General features: G+C 38.4%; 1 protein-coding gene across 15 annotated transcripts in view; it reads right to left on the reverse strand.

The window, feature by feature from the left end:
- The window catches only part of SOX5 (SRY-box transcription factor 5), a 608,434-nt gene that overhangs the window by 135,942 nt on the left and 449,460 nt on the right, over positions 1-23,032 (reverse strand). For all 15 annotated transcript variants that reach the window (XM_056508516.1, XM_056508534.1, XM_056508524.1 and 12 more), the window contains 3 exons: positions 20,694-20,780; positions 6,729-6,901; positions 4,256-4,324 (listed from right to left, as the gene is read on the reverse strand). In XM_056508516.1, the coding sequence (XP_056364491.1) occupies positions 4,256-4,324; positions 6,729-6,901; positions 20,694-20,780 (329 nt within the window). The remainder of the gene's footprint in view (positions 1-4,255; positions 4,325-6,728; positions 6,902-20,693; positions 20,781-23,032) is intronic.

Genomic DNA, 23,032 nt, shown 5'->3' on the forward strand with positions numbered 1-23,032 from the left:
AGCTTTGCATCAGAATTTAGTTGGGATTCCTTCATTCCCAGAGGTCCAAACTTCCTCACAAAAAAACCAGTCCGATTAAAACATCTGCTCTAGCTCTGAAGGAAAATGAAAACCCTCTCCTAAAACATGAGTCATCAAATGGTTGCTGTCTGGCAGGAATTGCCCTCAAGTTTCAGAAAGCACTTGGTTCTTGGGCTAAGTATGTCACTCAGAAAAGAATACAAATTAGTAACCAAGTACTGACAGTGTTAAACCAAAAATGTCAAACAAAACTGTGGCCTAAATGTTGGAAACACTGTAAAGCAGTGTTTTTGCTTCCCACTGCTTTGAGAGCTTAGTTCTACATTATTAGCAACCTGAGGTATTCCAAGATCTTGAGCTGGGCTCTCTAAAAAAATTTTTGACTATAAATCAGAACAGATCAGAAAACAGCATTTGACTTCCGTTTTGTTTTCCTTCTAATTTTGGAACTTGTAGTGCTCATGGTTTCAGATTTTGCCTGGAAATATGAGAGTTGAAAGTTTACATTTTGGAGAAATGAAAGCTGGCATTTTTGTCGTCACATGACTCCAAGAGCTGGGGCTTGAGGGAAAAACATAAAACAGTGTCAGGTTTTCTACAAAATTGTGAGATTAGCAGTATCAGTTTTATCACAATTTAGGCTGCAAGGTTGACCTATTTTCTCAACAGTGCCCTACTGAATATGAATTGCTTTATGAATTTTAACAACCATATTTCATTTTAAATGTAGTTCAATTAAAGTGACATTCGCCACTGAGCTTCAAAGCAAACCCTTCCATCATCATCGTGGGCTAGACTTTTTCTCTGAGCAAGTGAACTGCATGACCCCTCCAAACTTGGTGTTTCAGAGACACCCTTTGGAGAAAGACACCTTCGGGATGTACTGGGGGACTAGCTCAGCATCATGAGCATTTTCCAAGTTTCTTCCACTATCTGCCCACCTGATATGATGGCTACAGAGCCCCAGACTTCCCCAGGTTCTAGAGTAAGGGCACCAGGAAGCAGATTATGGCCTCACAAGAGATGAACAGGTAACCAGAGAGCTCCCTTGAGGCCCTGAAGGACAAAACCGAACTGAATCCAAGAATTTGCTGTGCTGTACTAGGTGTCAGCCTGTTCTACAGCTGCAAATCACTGTACCATTCTAAAATACAATCTGAAATCTTTGGGGTTGCTGATGCACAAGAGCTGTCAAAACTCACATTCCAGTTCCATTTATGGTAAAACAACCAGACTAAGGGGTGCAGGGGAGAAGACCACAAATACTCAGCAGTGAAAACCTTACATACAAAAATTAAGCGGAACAGAAAGTAGTGTGAATGGGAGGATGCATTCCAAACTGGCAAAAAAACAAATGGGGGAGGGTTAGGTAATTATTCAGAGAAACTTAAACCTCCTCACAAATTAGGTCTAGAACATCCTGAAAAGTAGAAAAAGAAATTATAAATATTTGCCAAAACACAAAATCCCACCTAGATCCCATTTTGGCATTTTGAGGTAGTACAGATTCTCAAATTTAATCTAATCTGCAATTTTTTTCCAGTTTACTTAATTCTCTATGCAAACTCCTTTTTTTCTGTTTTAGTGACACCACCTCCCAATTAATTCAGAAGAGACGGGCTTGGAAAAGACGTGTCAATTAGAGACTCATATGCCAGGTACACTTTTCTAAGCTCAAGGAAATAGGGCATCTTTCTCCAGCATTGCAGAAGTGCAAGTTTAATTGAGCTGTAGCTACACTGAGCATTTGCAGTCCTCTAAAGAGGAGAGAGACATCACAGTCTCTCCCTGGTTACTTATAGGGTATCAGTGATCAGGTAAGGAAAGAGGGAACTGTTTTATGAGAAAGGTCTCATAAATCATGGGGTCATCCAGGTCATGCTTTCTTTAACCTTAGGGTATTACACTTTCAATATAATATTTCAATAGCTTTTTTCTGTGTCATAATTTATCTGAAATTATGGCAATTCTTATAAAGCTCAGAAAAAAATTGGCTCAAGTAAAACGATTCCTTTGTCATAAGCTGTGCTCATAACTACAGTATAATCATTCATCTGCATGTAAGTCAAATATTTACCCACTCTTTATAGAATATTTCCCTGTCAATAAATCTAATGCTATTTCAGATCTTCAGGCCAATGTGACAGAAGCCTGTTAGATTAATTAGGGCAAGGTCAGAAAAGCTGAACTCACAGCTACATTCTTGTCACAGTTTTCTTCCACCTACCATAAGCCATAAGCTGACTGCAAACTCACTGACCATTTTAAACATGGGCATGTTAGGTTGACTTAATTGTCTCAATTTATATACAAAGGATGATTGCTTTAAGAATTGTTTTTTTCTCTGACAGTCACTGAGGAAAAATGTTTTGTTTTGTATTCACAATCAACAATGATTTTTTCATTTTTAAATGTTTTTCCTTCAGAGTTATGGGCTTCAACCAGGATAGTACTGCCCAGGTTGCCTGTGCAGTACAACCAAAAATTCACTACAAACAGATCAGCTCTGTGGGAATTAGAGAAAAGTATTTTCTCTCTGCCTGTTCAATTCTTGACCTTTCTTGCCTGACCAGCCAAAAGGAGGGTGCCACAAATCTGCTGGGGTTTGTGTGAAGTGGACCCTGGAGGTGAAATTCTGACCTCAGCAGGGTCAATATTTCATCTGAAATCCCTTGAGACAGACCTCCAAATCATTTCTAAAGATTGCACCTTCCATCAGATGGTAGTTGGCTAACTTTCATTTACTACTGACTTAGGTCAAACTTGGACCAGGGATCAAGAGATGAAAGGCACTATGTCCCATTATCAATAACCAGGGTTTTCTTCACTAGCCTAAAAACAACATACTTCATTCTTATCTACAAGGCGTTAAAACTTAAAAGGGTTGGGGTCAAATTATGTTACTTTAATTTATTTTTATTCAGTGTTTATAAAACAGCTTCCTCTCTTGCTGCCATAGGTAAATGCTAAATATATAAATATTTTCCTTGGTATTGTATAGATTTTTCTATTGTTTTTCTTTTAAGTCTTATTAAAAATGCAGCAATAAAGAAAAATCTCTCCCACACACAAATTAAAGAAGAAGAAAACAGTTCAGGCCAATAGGTCGAGGCCAAAGCAAGCCTTACCAATCTCAAAATTATTTTCAGCAAAGCACATCTTGTATAGAAGTTGCCTTATAACAGAGAGTTGGACCTTCCCAGGAGTTTTTCATAAATACGCAAGTCCTGATATGGACAGAATGTCCTCTGGAATGACAGAGCCAAGCTTTCTTCTAGCATGAAGCCGTACAGGTCCTCTGATCTGGAATTAAGTTTTCTTAAAAGGGTTACAATTGTGATTGATAATTTTAGGTAACTCACTCTGAAGTACTGACAAAAAAGCTTTGGAAGGAGAATCCTTTCGCTACTGAGCAAACAGAACACAGTCTACAGTTACTTGCAGTGCTCTGCATAATTAAACAACCAGAGGTGTTACCCTGATCCTAGGCATCTGTAAGAAGTCAAACTTCTCCTTTTTTTTTTCCTGTGGAAACCTTCACAAGCAAATTGATTGGCATTATTTCCAAAACAGGAGCATGTACATAGAAAAAAAGTAATGAAATACAGTCAATGGCATGAAAAGAAACTTCTGGATACATTAAGGAAGAAAGAGGCTAAATAAAGTTTACTGGTTATGCTGGTTTAACAACTTTTCCTAGTACTGGGAATAAATCTGTAGATACCTGGAACTCACAGAGTTGCTCTCTTGAATCTAACCAACTTTTGACAAGTTTCTCACTCACACATCACTTTGCCACAAATAAAAATTTCCAGACTTTCAACATCTCAGGCAGAGGGAAGAAAGTGCACTTGATTATCAATCAAGAGCACTGCTTCAGCAAAATCTCAAAAACAGAGCTGTAGAACATCAGTTCCAAACAAATTCTTTGTGGAAATGCTTTTGTCACTCCTGAGGAAAGAGGATTTGGTCTTGCAAATGCTTGCTTGCATGACCAGCTCCTCTAACATCTTCTTCCTGATCCTACAAGAACCATGTTAAATCATATAAGGCTTTCCAGAAAGTGATCTTTTTTGTTAAATGACAGGTAAAATCCTCATGTGTTTCCATTAACAAGATGTCAGCCAACTGCCGAGATTCTTAAAAAAACTATGGCAATAATAGCTGAGGGAAAGAGTTGGGAAAGGGAAAGGAAGAGAAATAACAGGGGCATGGAGGGAGACGTGTCTCTGACCTGGATCTGTTGCTGAAGAAGGTTAATTTTGTGTTGCTGCTGCAGAAGCTGCTGCTGTTGTCTTGCAATCTGTGAAGAAATTGCACAGAAGAAACATGAGATACAGATCACCATTCCCAAAGTCCATCCACAGGAAGCTTCAAACCTGCTTAGTTCTTAAAACCTCTCCACTGAGATAAGAAACCTTCAAGGTTAGGTGGCAGCAGCCTGGAGACTGTTGCTCAAGCAAGGGGCACATGTTCAGGAACAATTCATTGCTAATACTAGTGAGAAAAGGAATCTTATGAAAAATGTTGAGCTGGATGTGAAGACAAGGACATATGCAAAAATCTTACTGAAATGGCACTATTAAAATTCCCCAGAAGAGAGAACAATACTAGCAGAGAAACTGAAAAATAGCGGAGGAAGGTAGAGAAGGCAAAAAAGTAGGATGACCAGAAATACTCTTCTGTTTGACTCAAAAATTCAGCTAAAAAAAAAAAAAAAAAAAAAAAAAGGCAATCTGACACCATGGAGGAAGGTTCTTAGTGTAATTTTTTAAATGTAGAAACAGGCAAAAAGAGACTGGAACTGATTTTGGAAAAATCACTGGCTCTTCAATATGTGTATCAGCTGCAACTTCAGGGGCAGGCAAGGTTACAGGCACAACACTGAAACCAGTTCATAGAAGTGATGGAGTTGTTCCTCTCAAAGCCAAGTGCAATTTTCCACAAGGATTTCCATCCTCCCTCTCTGCTAAATGATTGCAAATGCTACTGTAGACACATTTTATACACGTGAGGAAAAAGGTAGACATTAACAGAATGGAATTAAGTGTTCTAAAGGCTGGAGTGAGATAAACCATTCTTGAAATTATAAAGCAAATTTGAAAAACTTTAATTTAAGTTATCACAGAAGCTCTGCTCTTGTGAACAGCCAGAGCAGCGGAACAAATATTAGAAAGAGCTCTGCTCTTCCCCTGTTTTATGAGTACACATCTCAGGGTCAGTTGGCAACTTATACTTACTTACTGGGAGAAATTTTGTGCTTTCTTCCCTTCAGGTATTTTCTTTTCTTTCTATTATTAGACTATTTGCATAAGAAACACTCATAGTTAGCTCCACATCTAACAGATTAAATAAATGTTTTCTTTCTGGAGCCTTTCTTTAAGACAAAAAAATAATTTTTATTACCACATTTTTTTCAGAGTTTGGATATTTTAATTTCTGCATTCTACAGAAGTATACACAATTTCTTCACTTAAAAGAAACCCTAGTTATCCTAATTTCTTATTGCCTTTTCCCATTGTCTTCATGTTCTTTTTCACTTTCAAATCCCTCAGCCATACTGCAGCACTAGTGGCTTTAGAAGGCAGGGTAAAGGAAATAGCTCACACAGTACGTCTCCTCATCTTGCCAATTCCTTCATCTACCTCTGTTGTTTTAACAATAGAATGATACAAATTATCCAGCTTAAAGTAAATCACTTCTGTTCTCCCTGTGTGGGATTTCAGGCATGAGGCCAAAATACCCTTTGTTTAAGATAAGGTTGTCAAATAATTAAAAACAGGGGAAAATCGAGGCTTAAATGTCTGAAGGTATCAGCAGTGGCTTAGAAATCTTAAGTCTTGCTTAAGTACAATACCAACACTGAATATGACAACTATGACAGATTTCAAAGAATTTGTGAGTTTCATGAAACTCACATAGCTGAAATTCTGTGATAATTTTTAAACTAGATATCTAAATATTCTCTGCTCATGTTCAAGTACAAAAGTGGATATTTATTTCTGTTAAAATCTGCATAGTGAAATCTGTGAGAAAAGTTAAAATGTTGTGTGTCCATGTATGCGCGTTGGAACCGCACACACATGAAAACCATGTTTGCATTTCCAGTGAAGTGCATATTTACAAGAACTGAAAATCAAGCCTCTCAAGTGTAGCAGAAAAAAAGTCACGCTTGTTCACTGACTTCATATTATTCTCTGCTTTTTTCCACAGTTGGCAGAACCCAACCTTTTAATTTCTCACATTACAATCCAAGTGCTGCATTTTGCTCTGTTTATACCTATTCAGTATTACTGAATTAAAGCAGCTTCAGCAGTTTATTCAGAAGGGCTGAATTTCCCTGTTTATTTACAAATAGTTTAAAAACCCAAAGAGTACTGAAAGATAATACAGAATCGCAGAATATTCTGAACTGCAAGGGACTCACAAGGACAATCAAGTCCAACTCTTAAATGAATGGCCCATGCAGGGGCTAAACATACAAGCTTGGCATTATTGGCACCAGGCTCTGAACAAAACCAAGATGGATATATTGCAAATTACATCATTATTCTGATTTGTTTTTGTTCAATTTTTTTCTCCTTGGAGATAAAATGGAAAAGATTTTGGGTGCAGAGCAACTTTTAGAGTATGAAGCCTAAAAGAATGGACTGGAAAGTCCTACTAGAAAATTATTTAAGCTGAAAGCCACTGTAATAATAACTCACCTGCTCTTGTTGCTGCTTAGCCAGCTCCATTTGCTGGCGTTGTTTCTCGATCTGAGATGCAGCCAGCTTCTTCTGTTCATCATGAGCTGCTAGCAGCTGTTCCCTCAAACTGGTCAGCTGATTGATCATACCCATGAGCTGCCTTTCTTTCTCAGCGAGGCTTTCTGGAGTCCCTGGGCATCATATGGTGGGGGAAAAAAAAAAAAAAAAAAAGAAAAAAAAACAGGGGTAAGGAGAAGAGAGAAAATTTAGAGCAATCCAGTTCTTTATTTTGCAGCTTTACTGTAAGCAAAGTTTTAGAAGAATCAAAGAGCAGCAGAAGCAGCATATTGCAATATGCTGCTCACTAAGACCTGCTCCTCTACAGGAAAATGAGCCATGGAGGATAAATCTGTACACAGGCTTTGATCTGGTGCCCCCCTTCAATGTTTCTTTGCCCTTTCATCTATTTTCTACTGCCTTGCTGTCAGATTAACAAAGTGAAATAATACTGCCTATTCTGAGAAAGTTTTCAAGTTTTAAACACTATCAATCAAAAAAATAACCCTTCCAGGTTTGTAAGACAACTATATTTATATCAGAAACTTAGGAAAAAGATAGGAGAAGTTTCTGTAAGTGTCAAAACATTGATGTAGGGTAAGTATTAACATCCCTCTATAACCTGTTATATCATCGACATCCCTGATTAGGATTACATTATTTAGTATTTAAAGTGTCAATAACTCCTATTGCTGTTGCTGCCACCAAGGTGCACTTTTGAAGGAAAATGTGAAAACTTGAGTTAAACACAACTCACCGTCACTCTCATCTGTACTGCTGTTAGATGTTGTTTTTTTTTTTATAGTATAGCTCAGCAGACACAGAGGAACTCACTACCTCACTTTCATAAAAATACTGGAGAAATCATTTTTCTACCCAGAAGGACAGTGGTTATAAGGAAACTAAGAAAAAAATCCAAGAAAAATCAAATGCTATGAATCATACACTAAAAAAAAAAAAAAAAAAAAAAAAAGACACTTTTAACAGATGTAGGACCATTTGACTGTGAATTCAAAAGACACAAAAATACGTGTAGCAGCTAATCCACAGATACCCTCAACACGACCACACCCTCTCACATGAGTCAGATCTTATGAAAACCTTTCTAAAAAGCCCTTAGGAAAGGATTAAGGCTATCAGGGTCAATGCCTCCTCTGAAAATAGTCTGCTTTTGGGACTACTCTGCCATACAAACCTCTTTCAAACACAGGAAGCGTTCTTCTGCCAATGTCACCAGTGTTCTCCAAGTGAAAAAAAAAAAGGAAAAGAAAAATTGGCGACTATAGCAGACATGTTCCTAGCCAACTATCAGTCAGACATAGAAAAGAGCTACTGGTAATAGCTCATTTAGTCTACCCCCCTGTCAGTGTAGGAATGTTCCCTATAATATATTTACTACAGCTTTCTAGATTGGATTGAAATGTCTGGAATGGTGAATCATCTACTGCTTGCTTTGAAAGGCTGAGCCTTTCAAGCCACAGCCTTTGAAGTGGCGTTGGGGGGGCTCTTTGCTTGATAGTTAGCTTAATTTACTTTTTTGCTTGTTTGGTTAGTTGGGGTTTTTTTGTAACTTTTACTTAATATCAATGATGTGATCCCAAGGAACATCCCATTTCCTACATTAGCCAAGTCCAAATACTTAAATCCATTTGTAGACAGCCATATGCAGGTGGAAAACCAAGAAGAATAAGCAGAAAAGAATGTAACACAAGAAATGTAACTAAATTGGCTTTTATTAGGGTTCTAGAAATTTCTGTGAAAATATTCTCACTACATAGAGAAGAACAAAGAACTACAGCAGAATATTCTCAGATAAAGAAAAACTGTGGTACAAGCTGGAAACTTGAGAAACACACTGAAACAGCAACCAGAGGACTTTAAGCCTGTTCTGCTAAAAGCTGTGAGAAAGAATTGAAGCCAGTGCTAAAGCACTATCACGGCTGAAAAAAACACTTCTGTGATTTTTCTTTCCAGCACTGGAGACAGAGAACTGCTACAAGTAATGAATTTGCCACCTGGCCATGGAATTAATCAGAAGTTTCTACTGCCACTCTTCCATCCTTTTGTTGTTTTTCCCCAGGAAAAAAGGTGCAGTGTTTCCAAGTAGTGTAGAAGAATTATTCTAAAAGGCAGCCCGTCTTGGCCTGTCCACGTGGGTTTACCATAACACTCCTCTAGCGAAAACTATCATGCACTGATACTGCCACTATAACTGAAATATCTGAAAACAAAATATTTTGTACTAATTTATTCAGCAGATATTTTCTTCCTAATTTTTACTGGGGGTGGATGCAAGCATGAGAGAGAGGGGAAGAAGGTCCTACAGAAAGAAGGAATGCACAGGACTGCCTCAGTCCCTGAGTTAGGGTAAGCAAAAGGTAAGCAAAAGCACTGTCAAATACACCAACACACATCACAGCTCCTCAGTCAGTACTGCTTCATTGGCATATTTTGAGCTACTACAGTAGCTTTCAGCTGGGAATCAAAAAGCACTTTGTAAAGTTAAATTAATCCACATCTTTAAATTAATCTGAAGGGTAGAAAAATGTTTCCATATGTGTAAACTGACAGACAGAGAGATCACAGGGTTAGTTACCAACAGCAGCAGAAAAAGACGTGCTGATATCTAACCCCATGTGCCAAAGCTCTGGCTGCACTTCCTGGAAGGGAACAGGACGCTCCGTGTGCCACTGACCTGACAGTGCACAGCTCCTGCACTGCTTCTCCAGCCTGACTGACCCACAGAGCAGCAAAAAACTTCCTCACCAGGAAAATTATCTGAATTCCAAGACTAAAGATGAAGTGCTGCATCCACCTCCAGGGTCCTCAGCACAGGAAAGACACAGACTTGTTGGAAGAGGGACAGAGGAGGCCAGAAATGTGATCAGAGGGCTGGAGCACCTCTTTTATCAGAAAGGCTGGCAGAGTTTGGACTGCTCAGCCTGGAGAAAAGAAGGCTCCAGAGACACCTTCCAGTATCTAAGAGGCACTTATAAAGATGGGGTCAAACTTTTTAGCAGGGCCTGCTATGGCAGTCCCAGAGGCAATAGTTTTAAACTAAAAGAGGGTCAATTTAGCTTAGATATAACGAAGAAATTGTTTACAATGAAGGTGGCAAAACACTGTAACAGGTTGCCCAGAGAGGTGGTAGATGTTCCATCCTTGGAAATTTTCAAGGGCAGGTTGGACAGGGCTTTGAAGAACCTGGTGCAGTGAAAGGTATCCCTGCCCATTGCAGGGGGGTGGACCTGATGACCTTCCAAACCAAATTATGACTCTATGAACTAAGAGCAAACAGGCACTGCAATGAAGCGCCAGCGCAGACAGCAAAAGCACAGGCACACTGTAGCCATGCAGCCAGGGACAAATCGACTGAGTCTCTTCATTATTATTCAGTTTCTAAAGAAAATCTGAAATGCCCACAAGGGGTGTTTTATATCTTACTTAATAAGTACAATGCATAATTCCTTGGGTTTATACAGCTGGAGTGAAAATCGTCTGACAAAAGGCAGACTTTTTGCATTATATTTCTCAAGCTATTTTAGTTTGCTAATAAACCAAAGGGAAAATTTATCAGCATTAGCTTTATAAAAAAATCTTCTGTTGTAGAATACTTCCTGGAAAACACGGCTTAGTAGGTACATTTTTTTTTCACAGGACTAAGCCATCCTTCCAGTAACTGGAATATTACTTAATGATAATTTCAATTCTTTGAGCTAATAATTTCTTGCAAAATAAGTACTTGGATAGCCATACTCTCAAGTGACCTGCACAAAACCAGAGGCAAGAAAGATCAGCTACGTGGCTCTAATGAGAGATAGTGAGTTCTGTGCAGGTTTTCCCTTGTCTTACTCACACATAAGCCCCACCGATGATGAATCATAGTTTTGACATATCTTGCAGGTAACTGGTGGCCTTTAGATGTGTGAAAATGAAAAAAAGAGGGAAGTACTTGAATCAAATGGTCTTGATAATAATGTTAAGTGTTTGCATTTAATTTAAATTTGGTGTTTTTTATCTTAGTCTTATTACCTAGAATACCTTTTCTATAATTACCTTCATGGAAATGATCAACAGAAGTGCCATTTCATAGTTGCCATGGCCAATCATATATTACTTTGCATAACATATGAAGGCCAAAGCATGGACAATATTATTTATTTAATGGTGAGGTGAGGGTCACAATGGGGTCACTATATAAGTACAAACAGTTATAGGAATTTTTCCTGGTGTATTAAAAATTACTACAGAGTTAAGAGCTCCAGTTATTTTTTGTACCCTTTTCTAGATGCTGTAGACTGGGGGTAAACAAGGATGGTGATCCTCACCTTACTATTTTCTCTCTGCTAACCTGCATGATTTAAACCCTTATCATTGTCTGAAGTGTCCTGGCAGCTAAGGGATTTCCATTTAAAGAATTCTATAGTTTACAGGGCAAAACATGTCAGTATTTTAAGCAACTAAACCAACAACAGAATAAAGACAGTCGCTCAAATTATGCTACCTCTGAGTTAATGAACTATCCACATGGCTGCTAACCCTGCTAGAACTTGGGAGGGAGTGTAAGCCCCTAGCCCCAGCAGACATCTTCATCTGTTTCCTTACTAAACTCCAAGCAGCACAGAGCTGGGAATGGTTCTGGAGCTGGCCTTTATATGTTGCAGTGCTCTCACTCCAGCCAGGCAGCAGGGCTGAGAGAAAAAAACCCAAGTGTGCATTATTGCAGCGTACAGCTTGACAGCAAGTTAGACCACTTCACAGACTATTGAGTGAGGAGCCAAAGGAGAATGTCTTGGAATAGTGACTGCCTCAAAAACTACACTTAATTACCTTTAGATCCACAACAAACAGATATTGCACATTTTATGTTTAACAAGGCTTTTAACCACCAGCCCACCTGCCTTTCAGGAGATTGCTGTAGATGTTCTCTGTGTCTATCACTGCAATGACAAAACATGGATTTTTCACAACTGGTCAAAACAACTCAGGCAAAGGACCATCAAAGTACACATTGCAGGTTGATAACTGCATAAAGGCCCAAGAAAAGATGCTTTCCAGATGCGTCAGCTTATCCTCTATTATCAAGAAGAGAGACTCAGAAAAAAACCCAATGTTTGTGGATGAAACACCCACAGCAGATGGCAATAGAAGACTCAAATTAGTGGCATTCTGTATAGCCAAACCTAAACTTCATCTCAGATCAACACTACCCATAATAGTGTTTAAGTAGTAGAAGAAATTTACTCAAATGTGAAATAAACTATTACACATTCTTAGTTCTGATTCACAGTCCCAGACTGGCAGTGGCAGTAACATTTTAATAAACATTAGAATGAAGACACCAATATGACCAAATGACACACTTAAAGCGAGAAAATGAACAAGATAAACCTTGGCATATCCACCCAAAACATAACCAAAGCAAAAAAAGGCAGAGAAACTGCTTTTGTGATCAAAACAGTAAATACTTTATTATAATTTATTAGACAGAATGGGAATGTAAATGAGAAGTCGGGAAAGCCAATATTTTCTTTAACAGACATTATAAGCTTTTGCTGCAAATGTTCAGGCAGTGAGTGTGTTTGCTACACAGCCTACGGATGTGTATTCCGCAGGTGCAGAGTTATGGCAAAGCTCTCCTCAACCCCTCTACCATGTCCCCATTAAACTGCTAGGAATGGCATCAACCAGGGGCTGCTCATGTGCACACTCACCCATACAGACAGTGAAATCTATCTACCAAGTCAGTTTACTATCAAAGTAATTGCGTGAATAGCTTTTGAACTGCCAGATTCTGTCTTTCAAAGGAAAATCAAAGAAAACAATGCACAAGTACAAAGCCTGGAAGACATAATAATATTGTATTATGTTCATATCATTAACTGTGGTTCCAAAAGAAAAAAAAAGCCTCTCGTATCTACAAACTTTTCTATGAGGAAAAAGTCATTAAATGGAAATAAGAATATTTTTAAGTACTCTGTATTCAAATAATATTAAGATGGATAATAATAATTAAAGCATGCAGTACAAAGCATTTTTTAATTTCAAAGCACTACCTAATTGATCTTCTTAAAGTCTGTTTGCAGGTAGAAATGTAGTGGTATGCATTACCCTTTTCAAGAGCAAACTAAGTCATGAAGTTTTTAGCAACTTGCCGAAAGTCATTCTGAACTTTATGTGGTGTAGGAGGTTTTATTGCTGGCCCCGATGAAGTCACCAGCAGAACTATTTCAGCAAGGCCAAGAATTTCCCCACTGACTTTCAACAGTAATACACGTTAAACAGATAATTAAGTCTGTGTTTGACCCAGTTGGAGACTAGGTAGGTTTCAGCCAAGGGCACCCTTATAAATGAGCCAATTATTGATGTCATCAAATTTACCGAGCAACAGAAACCATGCCACAACACAGTTTGTGTAACTTTGATGTAACAAAGAGTGGCAGGGACTGAGCTACAGCCCATACATGAGCTAAAGACTGAGTCACCTCCAAGTATTTCCTGCAATGGTGCATTTTTTCAGTACACTTTTTAAACTAGTGAAGGTTACAGTTTTGATACAAAAATGAAGGAGGTTTTGCAAACTGAATAGTCAATTAACTAAGCTGTCCTCAGAAAGAGTAAAATCCTACTTGTCCTAACTGTACCAAATCCAAAGAATAAATAAAATTATCAGTAGTCCATAAAATAATTATCTTTTATAAAGAGTTTTCTTACAGTATCTTTTCTCACCCCAGTATCAACTATTTTTCCCCACTTCTCGCCACTGTTTTAACGTTGACATATTAGAAATCTAAACAATACTTTGCTCAGTAAGGAAAATCAGGAAAGTAAAACAAACAGGCCACCTAGTCTTCTTCTACTTTAAAGCAAACTAATCTGTGTCATGCTCTCCCTAAATAAAAATGTAAAAATCTATTTATAACATAAATTTAAAGAGGAGTATTCCCATCCATGCTGCTGACATCACCTGAAGTCAATGGGGAGCTGATGTTTCCTTCAGGAAAAGTAGTTTGATTCTAACTGGCTGAGGTAAGTTCATCTTCTTAATATCTTCTTTCCTCTGTTTTTGAACAGTAATATGAAATGTTTATGCCCAAGCAATGGGATTGTACTTCAAATTATGTACTTGCTGGGATGTGTTGGTGGGTGGATGTGATCTATGCTTGTGAACGTGTGCCAACTCTCCTAATGCTTCCCTAATCAATAGTTCAGAGAGTGCTTTATCATAGACTAGAACATAGCTTCTCAGGCCACTAAATCCTGGAGCTGTCAGGACAAAAATATCTGAAAACTGGCATTTTTCATTAAGTATTTAAACCAACTTTGCTACACAATGACTGCCATCTTATAAATACCCACCTTGCTAAATTAAATTATTTCACCTTATAGGGAGAGTTAGCACAGTAAAAGAAAGCTTTTTGATTGCTTTTTACTTGGCAAGCCACAGCCACCAGAAAAAAAAAAAAAACAAAAAAAACAAAAAAAAAAACAAAAACAAAAAAACAAAAACAAAAAAACAAACAAACAAAAAAACAAAAACAAAAACAAAAACAAACAAACAAACAAAAAAAAAAAAAAAAAAAAAAAAAACAAGGAAAGAAAAAGTGCACAATTCAAACTGATTTTCCTGTACATACAGATTTATGAATCGTCTCTGTTTGACATGTAAAAATCTGTTTTACAACAGTGAGATATAAGGAAGGTATTTAATTCACCAGACGGACATTCTTAATCTTTTATGTTTGAGTGCAAGGTGAAGAATGAATAAAACCAAATTATGACCAATTACCCTCTTTTACCATTCCTAGCCTCAAGAATTCATATTCTGTGGGGGAAAAAAAAAACCTCAGCTGTCTGCTCTGTAACAAACCAGCACTTTGCTGTTTCACAACACTGGAAAGAGGCTGTCACTGAGTACTCCTCCTTTGCTGTCAGAAAAAAGTTTTGGTACAGTAGACTACAAACAAAGCTTGGTATTCAACCAGGTTAGCAACTTACAAGGTTGCAAAAGGAAAAGACAATATTTGTACGGAGATTATTTCTCAGAGGTTATTCATTGTTTTACTGTCTAGACAACAAGTTAGAACTAGGCTAGGAAAACAGCATTTGCTGCTGGAAAAAAAGTGTGTGTCTGTGTGTGTATTTGCTTTGTTTTGTTTTGACAAACTGGCACTTGTAGCTCAGCGACATTCAGCTCTATCATTACATCTTTCAGGTAATATTAGTACCATGAAGCACAGCTTTAGGACCCTTCTGCCAACCAACTCCAAACAATTTTTAAACATAGAGTGGTTCGGCCTCCATATGTTAAAACTCATTGGCATTTGCTATCTTAATTAATTCAATTTTATTTTATTATCTCTATCAATAATCACATCTTAAAAATTGAATTAGAACCTGACTTCTTGTGATTAAATTAAGTACCTTTATGCATAAAAATCTGAAACAATCTGAATTAGCTGCTTTGCCATAAAATAACATTTTTAGATGCTTTTAAAAAGATTCCTCCAACACTCCCTTCCACATATACAACCCTCAACTAACCTCCCGTTCTAGCAGCTCCATTCATTCGCAATCTCTACCTCAGGCTTTCTTTTGGCCTCAAGAAGTTCTGCATTGGTGTGGTTAGTACTGGCTGTTTCCCTGCAGCCTGAGAGTATCACACTGCATTGTGATCAACCTCCATGATTTTGGGAGCTGCCAAATTTCCTCTTGAAACTTAGGATTCCTTGAGTGCAACTGGGCAGGTTCCCATGCACCTCAGCCCTTCTGGAATATTTACAAAGACTGAAGCTCAATTTGCAATTTGCTACGATTAAACCCCTCAAAAAAGTAAACACAAAGAAGATACTAGGTAGGTTGCAGCAAGTACTGAATTTATCACAGTTAAAAGGTGACAATCCAACATATTTTACCTCCTTCACTTATGACTGTCACTCTCCTCTTGCCACTCTACTTACTACCCACCAAAAAATAATGCCAAACATCCACAGCTGACACAAGTTTGCAAACATTTTTGAACCACTAATTTGCAAATGCAAAATTTACACAGCTCCTAAGAAAGAGTGCAGCTTTCACACATCTCCTGGGGATCTGTGCTGTATTAGTCAAAGGTTTAAACCCAGTGTATTTCCCATGAATAATCTTTCTCTCTTTACCCCTCCTTTTTCCTGTCCACATCTAAATGCAGAATCCCCAGCTTCCTTGTCTTTAGTTTACAGATTATGTGATCCAAAGTGTCACTCACTGGATTACTGCACATAACCTGAGCACTACCCAAAGCTTACTTGTCTCCAACTTGTCTAGCATTACTTAAACGGAATTATCCATCACAATCCATATACCGAATCTGCATAGCTCACTTATCTCAAGATTCTGTGTGTCACCTACCAGATTATCCATTTTAAGCCATACATTGAATCTACATAACATATGTCTTTAATTCATGGCTCTGATGAGCTATAGTATCACTGAATGGATTATTTCTCTTTATCCATTATTGGCAGTCCTAAAACCGTTCACTGTACACTCTCTCATGCTCCATTTTCTGAGCACATGAGCAAAATCAGAGCCTTCAGTAAACACAGCTCTATCTCTCATCAAACACAGCCTGACACAATACCTGCACTGATACTTCATGCAATTTGGAACCCAGTTTCTCATGAAAAACAAATGTCTGTGCTATCGCTAGTTGAAGACCAGGATTGGGAGGCTAATCTGGCTTTCAATTACATCCATGAATCTGTAGTTACTCCAGTATAATCTCCGAAGTCACCTGGATTTAAATGAATGAAAAGCTGATTTTAACCTAATGAAAATTCCTTTCACAGTGAGTGCAAAAGACACTTCACCTGAGTTGTTTACAAACTAACCTGCACAACAGAAAACTTTTTCAAACAACAAAAATATATCAGATTCAGACTTGCCCAGTCTTTCTTGAGAGATTTGGGCACAATCACTGTTAATAATGCCTTCAACAGAAAGCCAACTCAGGAGAATTTGAAACAAATGTCCGATTAACCTTTTGTTCCACACACCTATTCAGACTTAAGTGGGGAATATACAAAATGTCTTGACAAATTTCAGTAGAGAGATGGACAAGATTAGCAACAAGGCTTTGTACACACCAATAAAGTTTTAAGAGTTCTCATCGTGGTTAAAGCTGCCTCACTCACCCCAGTGGGAGCAAGGCTGGACAGCCCATGATGCACCTGAGGGGCCAGCATTGCTCCCAAGGCCCAGCACCAGTGAAAGAGAAGCTTCATGTTAATTTTATATATATACAAGAATGATCACTGATGTTTAAGAAATAAATATTATTTTTTAAACCTTTTCCTAGTAACACTGGAGGACAGCACCTACTTTCCCACTGCAATGCACAGCCAATGAGAAAGTTACACTGACAGCAGAAAGAGGGAATGATTTTCCTTCCTGTAGACAGTAATTTTGAGACATGAAGATCTCTCTGCTCCACAGAATCCAATAAACTGCATTATCCATGAATAATCCAGAGGCCTTCTATGGTAGATATAAGTAAGTTTGAACAGGCTTTAACCAAGTCAATATAGTTTTACAGCTTCACTTTAAAATACTTCAATTTAACAGCATGTTTTGTGGGTTTTGCCATATAGTGACTAGTGTGACTAGCACAGTAAAAATTCCACAGATATCAAAACCGAATTTTTAAGAAATTTCTAGTGTCAAACTTGTAATTTAGCCCCAAACTACTTCTCTAACAAACACAGGTATTTGAGTCACAATTTCTACAGATATGAAAGGTTCTAGATTTTGCCCCATTTTTAAGAGTATTCCCTTGCAGTACCTTTCAGTCAGGCTGTGGAATAAAGCAATACATTTCCTTTTCAATTAGTAACTGGATATATATAGATCCTTCTAACTGTGATCTTGAAGTTTGCATCTGGCTCTCTGCAGATACTCAGTAATGGTTCTTCTGTTTTACAGGCATGGAGATGAAGAAAGGGGGGTTTGAAGTAGCAGCCAAAGGTAACAAAGCAACCAAGAGAAACAACTGAATACAAAACATGGGAGTCTGGTCACTTCCAACCAGTCACCAATTTCCCTATCTTTAATAAAATATTACTGCTTTATAACTTAAAAGAAATCACACTAATAGAAAATAAAGTCTTCCTCTACATCTCCCTTTCTTTTAATCTGTCTCCGAGAATAAAACTCAGTGGTAATAACACAGGCTTGGGCATTAACAATATGTAGCCCAGTGCTGAGACCTTCGCACACGATGTACTAAAACTCCCCCAGACCTAATGAAAAACACAATGAAATTTTGAACAGTTAAATGGAAAAAACTATTCAGTGCATAAGACAGTTGGGCAGTACAGTTCCTAGCGCTGTCCACATTCCAGGGTGTATTAATAATAAGACAGTACTTAGGTGGGGGTTTCCAAATATCACTAATAAAGAAATGAGGGGTGGAAAAAATGTAGCTGCCAGGCCAAATAAAGAGAAAGAAGTTAATTTAAAAAACACAACTGGAAAACTTCATAACTACAGAATGACAAAATCATTTTGTAGCACAATATATGTGTGTTTGTACACGTGTATGTGGGTATAGAACAGCTCAACTTGCACACCTTTCCTGCTGCCTCACTAAATATAGCAGCAATACAGCTGAGCCATTGTTTGTTGGCTGCTCACGGCTGATGGTGCCATGAAAACCACATTCCTGGGCACTAAATAATCAGACTGCCTGACCCCCCAAGAATCTGTAAGTCAAATTCATTTACCCCCAGAGGGCAATGCTGTATTGTATCCTCCCTCCTTTCTAGCCACCTAGGAACAATGGACAATAATTGCAACTGTCACGGCAGTCAGTAGGAAAAATAAACCAGTGCCTGTTTTCACAGCTTACTGCCAAACTTGATCCAAACACCTAATAACCATGCCCCAACCACAGAACCACAGTTGCACTAAAAAGCCTCAGACGTGAGGCTTTTGAACAGAGCTACAGAACAATAACTCGACTTGTGTTCAAAATACAAAGCTAAAAACCAAAAATTAAAGCAAAGAAAAGTCTTCTTTGAGGCTGTGCTGTTGCTCCCCATCCTTTCCCCCAGGCTTGACTGAAAGGACCGTTGAATTTCTCTCATGGTAGCATGTAGCTGGCTGCTGCTTCTTTCAAGTTTAGCATGTGGAAGAAGGAAGAAAAAAGATTACCCTCCAAAAGAACAAGATCATAGGCGCTGGGAACAGACCATCTTCCTCAGTGCACAGCGCTCTTCAGAGCAGCTCTACAAAGTCCAAAGGCACTGGAGAATCACTGGAAATCCTTCTAAAGGTTCCAGTGTGTCAAGAGTTAAAGAGGCTCCATACAGCGTGCAAAATCTGCTGAAATATATACCCAAAAGTGGGTATGAAAGATGTCTCCTCATACTTTGTCCATGAAACATCTTAAAGATTCATCAGTTCATGGCAAAGGATGATGTCACTTTGAAACAATGCGCTTTTAAAACCCACAACTCCCAGGTAAGTCCAATGGCTGCTCTTCCTATTTATGATCTGTTGCTTTACACACATGGAGAAGGAATGAAGAACACAGGGTTTGGCCCTCTGTAGTAATCATCATCATCACCACAACAACAACATCTCAGTCTGCTGGGGGCTGGACCACTATACTCTGTTTAAAGTTATTCTGCATATGTAATGAATACATATTTTTGAATTACAGCCTCCCAGGGAGAAGCCTGGGGAAACAAGTGGCATATTTTCCTACTTGGGTAAGTCAGTGGAATAGCACAAACTTATACTGGGTGGCTTATTGGTGACAGGCCCATATAATAAAAAAAAAACACTTTATTTGCATATGCACCAATCCATTAACCTGTGAGAGCATGTTGTATTGTATGCTTTTCTGAATACTGACAACCTCTTGTGCATACGGTCCTTAAACCTATTGGGCACAAGGTTTGGGAGCCTGCCTGAGTGAGGATCTCTAGATTAGGGACAACATTAGTAAGTAAACATACCAAAAATAACGGAGAGAAACTAAATCCAGTTTATAAACACAAGAGAGGGGTTTAATTTTAATTTCATTCTACTTTCACATTTCCAAAACAACATTGGCTTGGATTTTGCTACTCCAGATGTACACTGTTATAAATGGGAAAAGAATAAGAGTTGCTGTTTCTTTTCAGAGTGATAATGGCTGCTCTGAAAACTTACAATTTTTGACATGTGGATTTTGAGTGATTTTTCTCATCATAAGCACTGCAGAAAAACTATAAAAATATTAAATTACATGAAAACAAACAATCACAGGTTCCCTAAAAGGACCTCAGATATATAAAATGGGGAAATGTCTTGGCAGAGCAGAAACTACTGTTGCTGGAGAGTGGTCAAATTTTGTCATTTTCCTTCTGGAGTACAGTTTTAAAAGAACATGCTTTAGTGCACAGATGTTGTACACTGTCTTTTAAAATCTGCACTGGCTAATTTCAGTACCTAGAGGTATCATTACACAAACTTTACCCTTTTTATTTTTCCCTACATGCAAAAAAAAGTTAAAAAAGTAAAAACAAAAATCTACATCATCAAAATCTGTCCAAACATAAACAAGAAATTCAGATCACCCTCAAATTTCAGAAACTGAGGTCTGCTATACTCTGATACCACATATGTCTGATCTGACTTTTTTCCCCAATCCAGCAATAGGATGTGTTAGTTTATAACAGAGAACAATATATGCAACAAAAGCTTAATGTAAATTCATTCACTTAGGGCAATATACCCTTTCACTGATTTATATTATCACAGATGGGAGTGCATATATTTCATTTAAACCCTAAATTACCATGTTTGAAGGAGAGGGGAAGAGGGACAGACAAAGTACCATAAAGCCAGTAGTATCTGTATATTCATTCTTAATTTCCTTTAGCAGAGAAACAGTGTTACCTTTTATTTCTCCAAAGTTCCCTGATCCCATGGCAAGAAGCTTGTCTTTCCAGTCCTTTGATAGTAGCTTTTCAATACTGGGAGTTTCTGAGTGAAGGGGGGGAAAAAAAACGTAAGCAAATCAACATGACTGTCTCCACAATAGAACTCATTAAAAGTCTATCTGCTAAAAATAAGGCCAACCCTATACTGGGCCCCAGTTCATAATGACTTCACCAACAAACTGATAAGAAGGGAGGGAAGAGAGAAAAGAAAAAAAAAAAAAAAAAAAAAAAAGAAGGGAAAAAAAAGAAAAAAATGAATGTGTTTTGTCACCTGCTGTTTCAAAACCATTAGCTTTTTCCTCTAGTGGAACAAAGCTCCGGTAATTCTGTATTACAATGGGCACATGTAAACCTGCAGTTCATTGTTTTTCAATTTGGTGAACAAGTTGCTGCCTATAATGGATGCCTGTCAGTTTCTGGGTGTTAGTCTGCAGTCAAAAAATAATTATGTTGATAAAATGCGGAGTAAAGAGAGAGAGAGAGAGAAAGAGAGAAGCAAAGAATTAGCTCCTAAATCTGCTACATGTAATTATATCCCTCTGAGTCTTTACAATTACATCCACTTTATAATGTGTGTTTAAACATCGTGTGGTGGTAAGCACACTGTGGAAAGATTTTCCGGTAACACATGCATTATAAATAATAATAAAAAGTTGGGGTATGGAAAAAAGCTTTAAAAGACTGCAAAATCCAGAGGCAGAAAAGGCATTGCTTAGAATGGAAACCTATTATTTGCTCATTTCCGATTCTAGCACTTCTTTTAAAAATAAAATAAAATAAAATAAAATAAAATAAAATAAAATAAAATAAAATAAAATAAAATAAAATAAAATAAAATAAAATAAAATAAAATAAAATAAAATAAAATAAAATAAAATAAAATAAAATAAATTTGTTCAGCATTTTCAGGAAAAATGCAGTGAGGGTGTGGATGCGTCTGACATTTATGTCTGCAACTCTTGTGTTCTGACCTCTTTTTGTGTAGAATTTTAATGCATAAGTAAATATAAATGCTAATAAAATTCAGAGAACATTAAACTCAATTCCAAACAATGTAATTGTATGTTCTTGTCAGCATTTAGATGGGTACACAATTACAATAGCTTTCAATCCCACGATTAGCACTGCATTCACTTAGAAAATGGAGTGTACTAAAAGATAAGTGTCCCAGTATGTGCCATCTAAATAACAATACCCACACTTATTATCTGGATCTAAGACATATACTGCTATTCTCCACATTTGTGTTTATGTGTATTTGTATTTGTTCAGGCATTTGTTTACCCCCTACCAGGAGCATAAAGGGAGTACATGTTAACTTATCAAAGGGACCGTCTGGCCTAGAGACTATACAATTATTAGCAACTGGTTAACTTTCCCCACAGTAAAAACCATTACGAGCAACCTTCATTATCTCGTTTGGCTAATTCCACCTCCTTTCTTAAGCCCCAACTCGGAGCTCGGAGGCATTGGATTCCTCGGGGCGGCTCTGCCGGCTGCGCTCTCCCCGCGAAGCCCCCGCCGCTCCCCGGGGGCTGAGCGAACCCGGACTCCCATAAACCCACCGCCCGCAGGGCGGTATTAATGCACAGGGAACTACAGTGCCACGGGCACAGGGATGCTCTCCTGCATCTCACATCAGCCTCGCCTCTGCTCGCGCACGGCTGCGGTCAGACAAGGCAGAAGCACGCACAGACAGACACCCGAGCCGGGCACAGCCCCACGTCCGCATCTTGCCGGCAGAGCAGCGGTAACTTTCGGATGCCACCGACAGCACAGGAGGGTGTTTTGTTCGTAACATTTTTGTTCACGTTGGAGCACCCCGATCTCATCCTGTTCGTCCGCGGGCGCTCCCTGTGCTAATCCCCGGGTTTGCCCGAGTGAGATTTCTCTTCTAGGGTCTCTAAAACTAATATCTAAATCTCATTAAATCCTAGGGGCACGGGCGGGAGAAGCTGCAGGCAGAACGCGCTCCGTGCCGGGGCTGCTGAGCCGGAGGCGCCGCCGGTCTCCGGGCGCTTGGGCAGATACTGACGGAGTCCGTCCGTCCCCTCGAAGCACCCACGAAGGAAACAATTTCCCACAAAGAGAATAGGTCAGATAAACACTGCCACTTTTCCCTGATTATTTTAATTTGCTTTTAATTATTATTCCTCTGTTTTTCTGAAAACTCCGGAACAGCGTGTAAACAGGCCGGAGCAAATGCGGCATTCGCGGCGGAGAGCTGTCAGTCATTAAAAGCCAACAAACCTTTGCAAAGCAGGAATGAGGCAATAGGGATCCACTGTTAGCTGA

Source organism: Oenanthe melanoleuca, chromosome 1A, assembly GCF_029582105.1.
Source record: "Oenanthe melanoleuca isolate GR-GAL-2019-014 chromosome 1A, OMel1.0, whole genome shotgun sequence".
In the NCBI taxonomy this organism is placed as follows: domain Eukaryota; kingdom Metazoa; phylum Chordata; class Aves; order Passeriformes; family Muscicapidae; genus Oenanthe; species Oenanthe melanoleuca.